This window comes from Python bivittatus, unplaced genomic scaffold (genome assembly GCF_059951505.1).
Source record: "Python bivittatus isolate LINGU-HERP-01145 unplaced genomic scaffold, Pbiv_v1 ctg000330_np1212, whole genome shotgun sequence".
Taxonomy (NCBI): Eukaryota; Metazoa; Chordata; class Lepidosauria; order Squamata; family Pythonidae; genus Python; species Python bivittatus.
The window spans coordinates 23,045,139-23,058,442 of NW_028277058.1; the positions used below are offsets into that span (position 1 = coordinate 23,045,139).

At 39.7% G+C, this 13,304-nt stretch overlaps 1 protein-coding gene across 1 annotated transcript; it reads right to left on the bottom strand.

Moving 5' to 3' along the window:
• Positions 1 to 5,807: 5,807 nt before the first annotated feature.
• PHLDA1 (pleckstrin homology like domain family A member 1) lies at positions 5,808 to 13,099 on the bottom strand. Its single transcript, XM_088141832.1, has 2 exons — positions 10,857 to 13,099; positions 5,808 to 9,495 (listed from the first exon to the last, which is right to left on the bottom strand). The coding sequence occupies exon 1, from the start codon at positions 11,330 to 11,332 to the stop codon at positions 10,874 to 10,876; it is 459 nt and encodes a 152-aa protein (XP_087997958.1). The 5' UTR covers positions 11,333 to 13,099; the 3' UTR covers positions 5,808 to 9,495; positions 10,857 to 10,873.
• Positions 13,100 to 13,304: the final 205 nt, after the last annotated feature.

Genomic DNA, 13,304 nt, shown 5'->3' on the forward strand with positions numbered 1-13,304 from the left:
CTGTGGCAGAGCAACAAATTGAAGATCCCTTGGGATGCCAAAGAGCAGATCACTGTTTTCCTTTGAGCTTGTATGCTTTTTAAAGAAATGAAGCCAGCTAAAGCCGACATAGCTGCCCATTACTCCTTAATGGACAGTATCAGAAATACAAGGCTATGTTCTGACTGTTTTTAATAACCGTAGAAAAGAGTATTGAAAGTCACGAACTGTTAATATCACTGAAGGATTTTTCTTTGGTTGCTGCAAAATTATAATTATGCTGTTTTAAAAAGCTTTTACCTGAGAGGCCAGGGATGAGGGACTTTTGGCTTACCGAATGTTAGTGACCAACACGGTCAATCCCGAAGGGTGCTGGTAGTTGTGGTTCAGCAGTGCATAGAAGAAAGCATGTTCCCTAGCCCTGGTATATTTTAATGACCTGTAATCTATCACATGGGTCCAGTGCAGATAAGTAGATAGACATTTTTCAACTTCTCAGTCTATGTCTAAGGGAGGACTGGAACCTGGCTGCCCACTCTTAGTCCAGCCCTTTTACCATTACACCACACTTGCTCTCAGATGATAGATAGATAGATGATAAATAGATAGAGATATTCACTTAGCAGATTAGTAATTTAGCAGTTTAATATTTTAGTATTTTATTCACAAATTGGTTTTATAATTTACTGAGTTCGTGTTAAATATTTATTTAGAATTCTGCCACTTGTATTTATGTATTTTAATTTGCCCATTTTATTTCTATCAATTACAGTACCTAGAATAGTAGAATAGACTATTTATTTGTCTTAAACTGAATTTTGTAACCATTTAAAAAACATTATGTGATATAATAAGGGTAATCAAATTGAACTCAAACTAAGTGTGAGAAAGGCTTTGCTTGGCATCTGAATAGATTGACCTTCCTTAAAATACAGTGAATAAAGTCGCTGCAGAAGGTCTCCCTCACAGCTTAATCAAGAATAATTGCAGTAATTCCATCTTCTATCCCCAACACTTACAAAAATATTGTCTTCACAGATTGTCTTGTTCTGGCATAACATGGAAAACACCACTCCATACCTTAAACCATTGTGGGGGCTGCCTTACCAATGAGATAACTGTAAGATAGAGGTGATGTAAGGATGTGGAAAATCTCTGCATTGGGACAAGGATATTGTACTGATAGATTTTAAGTTAGCCTTGCAAGGTATTAATGGTGTACATTAAACTAAACTCTCAGAACAGTACCACGTCTTTCTCCTTCTGCCATGTTACATCAAAACAAAATAATGACAAATAATGCTTGTCATGATTATGAAGAATTGCTTAATATGTTTAGTGTTATCTTTGGTATTTAATAGTAATAACTGACTAGTATTCTCATGTTAAAATATGACATGAATGAGGAACATCTATGCCAGAAGAGGCAAGTTGTGGCTGTCTAGATGTTGAATTACAACTTCCAGCAACTCTGACTACTGGTGAGGGATGCTGGGAGCTGTACTTCAGCAACCTCTGGAGTGCCACAGGTTGCCTAGTTCTGATCTAGACTGTTACACATTTATTTTTACTTTTGGAAGGCTAGTGGATAAAATGACTATAGTGACTGTGTCTCAGGCTAACAAAGATGTTGAAGCACAAAGACTTTGGTGTAGCCTTTTAAAATTATTTTTGTGTTTATATATTCCAATTCTAAGCCAAAGGTCTCTTGTGGCAGTTTGCAATAAGAATGTATAAAACTATTTAAAAAAACCCGATAAACATCTGACCTAATATAATAAGTAAAAGTTGGAGCATTTAACATTATGCATCAGGAGTGCACAACTTTTGCAGGCCGCAGGATTTACTTCACATTTGAGAAACATGCTGAAGGCCACAATCCAAAAAAGTAGCAGTGCCAAGATAAAGAATCAAGTGAGGCAAGTAAAAAATTGATTTGAATGTATATCTAAATATAGTCAATATAGTTATACTTACATAGTATATATACATAGGGCACTTCTGCATAGCCCCTGGCTTCATCCACTCAAACTCTCAGAAGCATTTTCATAATGTCCTGTATGTGTTTCTAACCTTGGAATGCTCAGTGCTCTCCATAAGCCAACCACACTCCCTCCAACTGGTCATGAGGAAGAGCAAAGCCACCCTCTGCTGAGGTTAAAAATCACAGTGAATGGCAATGAAGTGACAGGGAGTGGAGAAAGGTAAGGAACTGAAATGCAGGATGAGGGGAGAGTTTTCACCAAGGCACTACCTCAGAATTACATAATTAAGGCTTTTTCAGCATCTTTCAAGGCTCTTAATTACATAATTAAGACTTTTTCAGCATCTTTTTCTATTCCAGAGCTGAGCTGGAAGTTAATGAGCTCCTGAAAAGCTCTAACAACATGTGAACATGGGATAAGGTGTTGAACCCAGATTTGTGCAAACCAGAGGTTTGGAAGGATCAATAATGTTAATTAGAAAGATCAGTAGTCTGTCACATTAAAATTACCTTTAGCAGAAATTTGGGGAGAAAGTCAAGGTTTTGGGGAGGCCCCTGGAACATAGCTTGTGTAGGGTTACAATCTTGGGCTCCAAAAATCAAGATAAACACAAAATGGCATCAAAGGCTTAGAGTTTCCTGTATCTCTTGGCTGCCATCTAATTGTTGTCTGTAGCCCAGATAAGATATTTCTAGCTTATGCATCTCTATAATAAATCACCATTTTCATTAGTTAAAAATAGTTGGGACAAACTGAGACTACCACCACTGTTTTTATGCCACTACCTTGATGAATGTTTACAGTAGCCCTTCATCGCTGAGCATCCATTCCAATCTTAACAGTCTAACCCTTTTCATGTAACTTTACACTTAGACCCCCTTAAACAACTCAATCTGAAAATATTTACAGCTTTAAAGATATCTCTCAGCACTTTAAATCAGCTGTAGCAGAAATAAAATGGTAGCATGTGAGCTCCCTGCTCTGTTCTGCCTTCTTTGTCCTCAGACTAGAAATAAAATCCTGTTACATTTTCTTTTCTCTCCTCTCTATTGCTTTGACCTCAAGTTTGCTATTCTGTTGTTGATGGTAAATGGCAGGCACTAAATCAACAAAATATGGATGCAGTAAGTGTAAATCTTCTATCACAGTCTTCTCTAAGCTGGTGCCCTTTAATGTGTTGGGAGTACAACTCTTTGAATTTTCCCCAGCATAATTTGTGGAAGGCAATTCTATAAGGGCTATTTGATGGCTGAAAGAATATATGAAGTGAGGCACTGCTTTTTAATGGAAAAAGTTATGTATATATTGAGACATCTGCCTTATCAGAAAAAAATGTACTTTGTTTTTAGTAAAGAGGGGAGGGGAAAGGGTAGTTTAGAGTTATCATACATCATCCAAAAGGAAGGCTGTACACTCCTCCCACCTACTGACTGACTGCTGTGTGACTAAGCAATTCCCTTTACATTCAATTTCCTTGTGTAAAATAGAGGTCAGAATGTTCTGATGCAAGCTGAAAGCAACTTCAGATGCTAGGGTGCATAAAATCATCATGTTTGAACAGACAATGCTTTGCTTCAAAACCTAATGTTTTCTGTTTCTTTTCTATTTTTCTTACAGGAAACAAGATGTTCCAGTTAATTTGTGACTTGATGGTTTCTTTAAGCATCACGTAACCCACAACATTTTTCATATTCTATGTCATATTAAATTCTACCTCTGTGAGATATAAAATTCAGCTTGGAACTTTGGCATTATGGGTGCTCTCTTCCTCTTCCTGACTCTATCGTGTATCTGTTGATTGAGGTGGATGAATCTTCATTTTGTCTTTGTTACTCTTCTGGACATAATAAAAGCCTGACTGAATGAACAACTATCAGAAGCAGATGTGACATCACTGTTGGGAAGACAGAATCATGTACTGTGGGTGGCCAACTGAGTGCAGAGTTTAACTATGTTGCTGTCATCTCTTACTGTTTTTTAGTCATCCTATGCCCTCTTTCCAAATGTGGTGCCCTCCAAATCAACTCTCATAATCCTGTACTTAGTGGCAGCAGGTTGGCATGAACATCTACTCAGAAGTAAGCATAACTGAATTCAACAGAACCTATTCCCAGGTAAGAATGTATAGGACTGCAGTCCTTAAGAAGGATCAGGAATAGGACATATGAGATTTAGTTCATTTTTAGCTTCTCTCATGCTGTTCAAACAGCTGGGGTAAGGAAATTTCTTCTGTCCCTGAAGATTAGGTGTAACTAATGCCACAATATATCATAGTGTCTCTCCCCCCTGAGTAATATGTTCTCCACCCATCCTTGGGTCAACAGGAAACTATTTGGACCCTTGCTGCCCATTTTGCTGATCCCTATCCTGCCTCTGTTGCCTCTGTTGAGTCATTGCAATCTCCTGAATTCTCTCCAAAGTAATGGATGACAAAACTGAATGGATTTTACACAGGCTGTAAAAAGGAGGCTGTTCTTGAATAGCCCCCTTGCAATGGGGGAGCAGGGCAGGAATAGAATGCTGGTATAGCTAAGGGCAACTTAATTCTGACTCATTTATGGGCTGAGGATGAGATGAAGACAGTGTCATGGGGACATGACAGAAAAGTGATGAAGCTGACCACTGAAATGTGCATTTCAGGGTTAGGTACAAGAAGGAGAAGTCCCACATTTAGTCCCCAGTTCCATCTTAGGATTGATTTGTATTGCAGACTTCACAGCTTAAAATGTCTACCCTAAATTTTGGATTTTCTTCCTTTTCCCTATCTCATTTTTTGTAGTAACTTGGCTTGTAATAACTTGTAATAACAAGAGTTCTGCAAAGGGTTGTCTATACAGTTGTGCTATTTGGTTTATTTAATATCACTCAGTTATGAATTTTTTTTCCTCCATGGATCAACATGGCTATAATTTCTTTTTTATGTGCTCAAGAAAATAAAAAGAAATTTTTGCAGTGTAAATTAATATTCTGACAGATGTAGGTTCTGTATCTACTTTAGAAAACTAAGCAAAACCAAAGGAATTAGTCTCATGTGTAAGATCCCCTTTTGTGATCATGTAAATGTCATTGACCAAAAAATACATGATTTGAATATTATTCAACCTTTTTTTCCAAATCCATGGATATCAAAGAATGATATTGAAGTGAATTTTATCTGGTGTATGGCATAGTTGCTTAGCTTTGAAGATGCTGTGATTCATTTTCACTGAAAAGGATGTGCCTGCTTAAACTTGACACTTCCCCACTCCATATTTGAATTACTCCAAGTGAAGCATTATTAGCATGGCTATTGTTAAAAAGACACATAATGATAAATGAGAAATGTAGGGATCAAACAGCTCTGCAAATACTTCATGTGTTGCATCTGGCAGACTGGTTTCAGAAGTCATTGTAAGAGTTATCTTGTGTCAGCTCACACAGATAGTGGTGGTTTGTTTTTGGGAAATCCTAACTGAAATAGGATAAAATCGTATTTGATACCATGCTTCAGATTCACTTGAAAATCATTTGGAATCTAGTCCACAATTATAACTCAAACAACAGCCCTATATAAAGTCTTTCTATCCAGTTCACTCATTTTTCTAGATGTAGGTTGAAACCATTATATTTGCATAGTAGTAAATCATTTGTCTCTGTCGGTCGCCAACACAGATCTTGATGTTCATGGTAAAACTGTTGTATTGTTTAGTACCATATCTGGGCTGCAAAAATCTGAATGACTATTACATGACAGGATACAGAAAAAACTATCCAGATGCTTGCACTCTAGATATGGATAGTTCTAATTAAGCCCATGCCTTTTGGATTTATGAACAGTGCTAACTCACATTTCCTATTAGTGATACCTGTTCTCTAAACATTTTAGGTTGACCATGAAAATTCTGCCCAATTCCAGTGCAATCAACCCTACTGATAAGTAAATTCTGTTGAACATAATGAGATTTACAGCAGTTTATTCCTAATCCAAAACCAAGTTTTAGTATACCTCATAGATTTCATATTTTGCATCATAGCTAAACATTCCAATAGGTGCTTCTTTATCTGAAATGGAATCTATATTGAAAAATAAATCACATTTTTCCAAAATCATTTGAACTGTATTTACATACATTGGTCTGAATCTTATTTATATACATTGGTTTGATTATGTTGTTTCAGCTCACAATGCCAGAAATCACATCACTGCAACTAATCTGCAAAAGCCAGTATTTGCAACTGAGTTTTTTTTTAATTAACAGATTTTTTTTTCAGGACATAACATAGAAAACATGGGACGATTTCCTTTCTGCCAGAAACTTAAAATACCTTGTCATTTGTATTCTTGAAAAGCAAATGTATGAAACAGAATATTATTTTTCACCCATTTGTTTGCAACATCAGTATAAAGCTAATTTTCACTAGAATATTATATAGAGTGTCAGGTGAGCACCATAGAGAACGGGTAAAAATACATAAATGCATATGTGCAAACCACCCACTGTTACTAATTCACCATAGCTTCTTTTCTAAATTCTGAATCAGGGGCATATATAAAAGGAGTGTTAAACATGATACTATTTATATTAGTGCCACAAGATATGGCAGCATCTGGTTACCTTTTCAGGACATGGAAGGTAAGTGGGTAGAACATACTAGTCTTTGGGTGAGATTCTGGCATGGAATTTACAGGGCTGAAGACTAGACTGGAAATATTCTGCAAAAAGGCAGTGGCAAACCAGTTTGGCCAACAAAGTACATGTGCATATCCATGTAATCATCACTTTGACTCAAGGGCAATTTTACTTTACATGGGTCAACCCAGATGTAAGCTCCATAGAGTCCAGTAGGGCTAGCTTCCAGATATGTAAGTATAGTTGATTTTCCCTAATGTTGTGTCTTTATCTTTCAGATGTATCAAGGCTCCAGCTTTTAAAATTCCCATAACCATATTCTTCCAACAAATCTGTGAACCATCCGGTTGGGGATGCATGAAATATAAAATATTTCCTCATAGCATCAGATTTTAGCTTAAAAATGTAATTCTGTACATGTTTACAAGGGCTATGCATGCTTTGAGAATGATTCGGAAGAACTGCTTCAGCACCTCTTTGCTACTAATTAAAGCAGCCACATATTTTTTTAGACTTCCATGTAAAACTGAAAAAAGATGCTGATTTAAGTTGACTTATTAAAGCAACTGTTAAACCAGCAGCATTAGGTTAGCAGCATCAGCACAGTGACATGAAAAAAATCAAGCTACTTTAATGAACAGCAGAGAGATGTTGTGCTCACACAAGGTCCAAGTACTTCTTATGGAATATTTTCAAAATGTGGAGAGACCAGAAGTTAACTTCCTTTGTTTTCAAAGTGTTATAAGATTGCAAATTAAATCTACTGTTTGTCACAATTGCAACATCTAGAACAAGCCTCTATTTTAATAACCAATGTACACTATAAGGCATTTCTAAGCATTAGGCGGTATGCTGAATTACTCCAGTGGCCACTTCAGTCTGAGAAGTAAAATACTGCAGACTTGCTGAGGATTATGCATGGTAAGTTGCTATTGCTTCAGTAAATATCCCCCATTATCAAATATCACCTGATATCAAGTTTTTCCTCTGAGTTGTAAAAAATCAAGAAGTTGGAGATAGAACCAACCCTTCTACCTTTTTTTGTATACTTCAGTGTTGAAGTACAAGTGTTGAACCAATCACAATACACTCAGTATATTATTTAATATTTAGTCCAAATTCTCATTCTAGAACATGAAACTGCTCAGGAATGGAAAAAGGTATTCTTTCATTGATAAAACAGAAGGAAGCCAGAAATGCTCTTGCCCTTCATCCTGTCTGAGAGTCCTAAATATAAGTGCTCAAATATCTACTTATGACAGTCCCTTGTCATAATTTGGTCACATTTGTCCCAGATATGAGACTGCACTTATACCAGGATGGCTATAGTTGCAGTTCTCATAGCTGGTAATTTTGTACAGTTGGACTTCTTAAATTGCCCATCAGCTCTTCTCTCAACCTGAGAAGCAGGGGAGCCAAGTTGATACTTAGACATTTTCATATGGCTAGAGTAAGAACTGAAATCTTACAAAGACCTTCCGTAACTTGTCAGGATAAGAATGTATAGAACTGCATTCAAATATTTAATATTTCAAGATGCACTGTGCTGTGTCTAATTTGACTTTAATTGGAACATAATGAATTTTATTTCATGCAAAACTAGATTGATTTGGAAGATTACACATCCTTCAAAACAGAATATCTAGATTAAAAAGCATAGCATATATTACCATATCAAATTAATAATTAGGGAATTTTATATTGTAGATGAATAGATCAAGAGCTTTGATTCTAAAATGGGTTTTAGAAATCTTGTTATATTAAGACTCCAAATAACACAAGAGCAGAATATCTAATTAAGCTGACAAAAAAGTAATTGTTACATAGTTTAAATGTTCTATGAGACTTTATAATGTGTGTATTTATTTAAATCACTGTTGTCAGAAGAAAGAATTTTGATTTTAGGAGTATGGAAAATATTGTGTAGGACATTACCTAAAAAACCTAATGATAATTGGGTAATTTTACCAATATTTCTTAAGTACTTTACGACATTCTATATAGAGTAATTTGATACGGAGTTTGAAAAGGTTTCAAAAAAACATAAACAAAGTCAAGTAAAACCAGAGTAAGAAACATTATGGGCAAGGACCAGATCTAAACAAAGAAGTGCAAGGAATCGTCTTTAGTATGGTTCTTCCAACAAATCCCAGGTAAAAAAGAACATAACTTTTTTTATTATTGTACTCCTTGAGAGCCAGTCAACTAAGATTTCCTGTTTGTGAAGTAAGGATACAAAATCTGATATGATCGATTGCTACTGAATACAAATATAATACCACCTGTCAAATGAATGTTGAATAAACAATAAAACAATCCAGAATTTTAATTCAAAGCCACTGCTTTCTTTGGAGAGGGTGTTCTCATTCATTAGGATATTGGTACAATACTTCAACATAGCAAGATACATTTCGTACATTCATTTCATAATAGCCTTTCACTTTTTGAGATGAAAACTGTTGTAAAGCAGTATGTGAAAGCAATATGAAAAGTTTGTATCCTGGTAAACTACTTCATTTTTCCGTTTTCCTCTTTCTTCAATTTCTTCCTCCTTCTACAGCAGCATACATAATTCACCAAAGCAAGTTTGTTCTGCACTTCATTGTCTCTCAAAAGATCTACATTCAGAAGTAACTTGAAAACTTAAAACCCCCACTAATAAATAAACATACAAATAAAACAGATTGGAATAAAAAAATGACAGTGCGACTTCTGTCCTCTGAGGTCAAATATGCTTTTTGTAAGTTTAAGCAATAGCCCAAACTTAGAACAGCTGAAGTGCTTCCCTAAAGCAATCACAGATGGTGTCAAAACTGGACAAAATCCAGGGGCTGAACTGATGTTCTCCCTTGTACTCATCCTCCTTTGCCAAGCTTTGATCACCGTTCCTCTTACTTCCGGAAGCGCCTCTTGAATTCAATCTATAACAACACACACAAAAAAATACTCTGAGTAATTTAGCAGCATTCCATTTTTGCAAATTATAGACAAATCTGTTGCTTACTGTTTTAAATCCAATACTGCCGATGAAATGGAAAGGTTCTCCTTCATGATATTTTTGCCAGAGAACATAACATTAGCATACCTCTTGCAACAAATTGCATAAGCAGTCTTAAACTTCAGTTAAGACTCTCACTGCTATCAACACATCCCTATTACAGTACTGTAAAGCACACAGTTACCAACTACTTTGGGTCTCATCGCTGAGAAGTCATGATTACAAGCCAGTCACCACAAAACTCTAATCATGTGGTTACAGAGAACATATTCATGATTGCTGATTTACGTGAACAGATTGCCATTCCACCTGAGAGACCATTCATGTAAAAACCTACTGCATTAATTAACACCTAATTCTTTCTACTCATTCTTCAGCCCTAAGATTTCTGGGAGACTATTTTTAGGGAAAAAAACCCAAGTAAGGATTTGGTATTGTATGAACTGGGGGGGGGGGGGAGATCAAAAGAATCAAAACACTGATTCAGTTCTTGGGGTCCTCAGCAAAGAGTGATCAAGTCAGAGATTCTGAAGTTCACCCATAACACAGACGGCCCCTCTCTTTCCTCACTCCAGAGCCTAGTTACAAAAGACTCCATCCCACATACAGAAGCAGAGATGATAACGTGCAAAAGTGACTGAAGTATGCAAAGACTGGAATTATGCCCCTAAGTAAAGCAGACAACCCTGCACAGCACAAGAGGAACACAGGAAGCTGATTAAGAGCTGAGTTACTCCGCTTACTTTTAAACACAGGAACCTGCAAAGGAGTTATCCCAGGGGACCTTCAAGCGCACTGGACTACAAATCCAGTTTTCCAGCAGATGCAGCGTTGCCTGTTGTAACCCCACATATCTGCAGGGCCCCAGATTAGACAGAGCTTGTAGGAAAGGAGGTAAAATCCACGCATGGCCATTTCTCTCACATATTCGGCTCCACCCCACGTGCCCCTGCACGTGCACTGAGTATGTGTAAGGAAGCACATATGTGAAGATCACAGGAAAGTTGTTTCTCATGTGTGGGGGTCCCCCCTCCCCAGGTGTGGGAAAAGCTAAAGCAGCAGCTGCACAGCGAAGGTGGGCGCTTCGGCAGAACAAAGAGTCTTCAAGCGGTCGCTACGCTTTGCTTCTTTGTTTTCCACCGGCGCGGGGAGAGCTGGAAAGGGGTCGAGAGAGAGAGAGAGAGAGAGAGAGAAAGGCGGGAAAAGGACCGGCGTGCGCCGTGCGCGGCCGAGGACGATTCCGGCGCCTGCGGGCGCCAGACAGGAGGCGCATAAAGCGATTACCTGTCGGGGGCGCCCGCCTAGGCGGAGTTGGAGGCGCTCCGGAGGCGGGGCCCGTGCTGCTGGACGAGGTGCTGCTGCTTCTGCCGGGTCGACTTGACCGCCAGGATGGCCTGCCGGTTTTTGTACTGCACCAGCTGCAGCGTGATCTCGGCGTTCCAGCCTTGCTCCTGCGGGCACCGAAAGTCGATCTCCTTCCCTTCGGCCATCACCACCGTGAAATACATGTACTTGCCCTTCCGTTCCACGCAGTCCACCGTCTTCATGGTGGAGAAGGGCAACTGCTTGATCTTGGCGGCGGCCACCGCCGTCTCTCCGCTGGCGGGAGAAGCCGCCGCCGCCGGCTCCTGCTTGGGCGGGATGAGCAGAAGCCCTTCCTCGGTGAGGATGCAGCGCTTCCTCTTCCACAGCTGCAGCAAGCCATCGCTGCGTTTCTCCAGCACGCCCTCCTTCACCGGCTTGCAGCCGCTCTCCAGCATCCTCCCGGCGCCGCCAGAAACTTCCGAAAGGAGTGAAAAGAAGGCGCGCGCAAAAGAGAAGCGGCGCACGGACGAGCAGGATTTCCTGGGACGCGCCTGAAAGGCTTTACCTTCTGCCTGGCGACTTCCTGCGCTCCCGCTCGTCTTTCCCCCGAACCGCCGGAGAAAGCTCCCTGCGTCCTCCCGTTGTTTTTGAAAGCGGCTTTTTCATCTCAGCGACACCGGGTTTTCGGGGGGCGGGGCGAGGGAAAGGCGGGCGGCGCCTGCCCAAGAGGCTGGGCGAGGGAAGCCCGGCCGTTTCGTCCTATCCTCCTCGCCTGTCCGCCTTCAGGGACGGAGAAGGAGGCTGTTTGCTTGCTGTCTTCTCTCTTTTCCCCTCGGAAGCCTGCAGAGGTTCCCAGTCGCAACAGCGCCAAAGAACAAAGCCTTACTCCAGTGGCAGCCGAGCCGTTCTCACTCCCGGAACTCAAAAGGGAGTCCCCCTCCGCCCTGCTCTAGGCTGGAGGAAGACCACTTTTTAGATGTCACTGGCCGCGGCAGGATGGAGGCTTGGCGTCCCCCCGGAACGTGCCGCCTGCGGAGGCTGACTAGGGGAAAAGCCAGTCCTGTTGCTCCGCGGACGCTCGCAGACACCCCAACTTCTCCCAGAAAACAGACGCACCGATCGCAAGCCCGATTCATATGCCAGTTCTTAAGACGCCACAAAAATTCGGGGGCAGGGATGCCTTACCGAACACGGAGGCCCTTCTTCCTGGTGTGTGGTTTTTTAATTATGGAAAATGCACAATATGCCAAAACAAACGAGAACCTTGGAAATGCTTGCCTGCTCCTGGGATGCCATTCACATGGGCCAGAAAACAACTATAGGATTCAGAATTTAACAAAATGTTCATGTTTCCTTTCTATTACACACTAATAGAAAAATATTTCATGCTGGTTAACAAATGATAGCATACACATAAGCTATTTCAGGGGGAAGGGGCTTACTTACTTGTCCATTACTTTTTATAAGACAACAACTACAGAATGGTCATCACTAACTTTGGTACTAAAAAAATTCCCATTGCTGATGTGATAGACAGTGTTCCTAGTTCCATGAATATAAAATGTATTTATTTTGCCTGAATCCCGAAAGAAAAAAAGTCTGAGAAGGAAAAGTGTTTATACATCCAGTAGGCTAAAAGCCAGATTACATTTCAGAGTGCTGATCTAAGAATCCACAGGCCTAAAATCTTCCTGTTTCATCACTCTCAGCAATGCCATCTTCACATGGAAATAGGCCCATTCTAATGCACTCTGATGGGTTATTCAGTAATACTAATTGGATTGAAAAAGCCATTGCTAAACTGCCATCTAGAGGACATGCATAACAGGTCATGTCGAGAGTACCGTATTTAATCTGTGTGGATTATCTGTTCATTTCCCAACTCTAAAACAGCTCAGGACAGGTAAAAAACTTTTCTTTCTCTTCCCAACTTTTAATTCATTATCTAAAGATGTCCTCCTATCCCGAATATACGGAATAAATGTAAGAGCAGAATTTGGGGAAGGGGGTTTAAATAGCACCTGCCTGCTCTAATAGTTGTAACAATGGCCCATGGCTGAAATAGCAAAGCATCCTTCCCCATGAACCACTTCTGGAATCTCCTTGGCCTGTTACTGCAAAAATGCCTTTCAATAAAGACCCACAGTAAACCAAGTACACAAGTCATTCACTTGCTCTCTACTACCTAGAAAATAAAGATTAATGTTAGCCAGCCAAACTCTTCATGGAAAAGGTAGGCTCTGAACAGGAATTTCCAAGGAAAGAATTTCCAATAGCTAAAGATTCTAGAAATAAGGGGTAACTAGAGGAGAACACTTCTGGTGAAACTGGCAAACTGGTGCTCCATGGGAGACATTGCAGCTGAAAGGCAGCTGGATGTGGGATCTAGACTGCCAATAATTCTCTCTGGATAAAAGAGAGATCTTG

Coding starts and splice junctions, on each gene's coding strand:
- PHLDA1 (XM_088141832.1), bottom strand. CDS start 11,332: ATGCTGGAGAGCGGCTGCAAGCCGGTGAAGGAGGGCGTGCTGGAGAAA.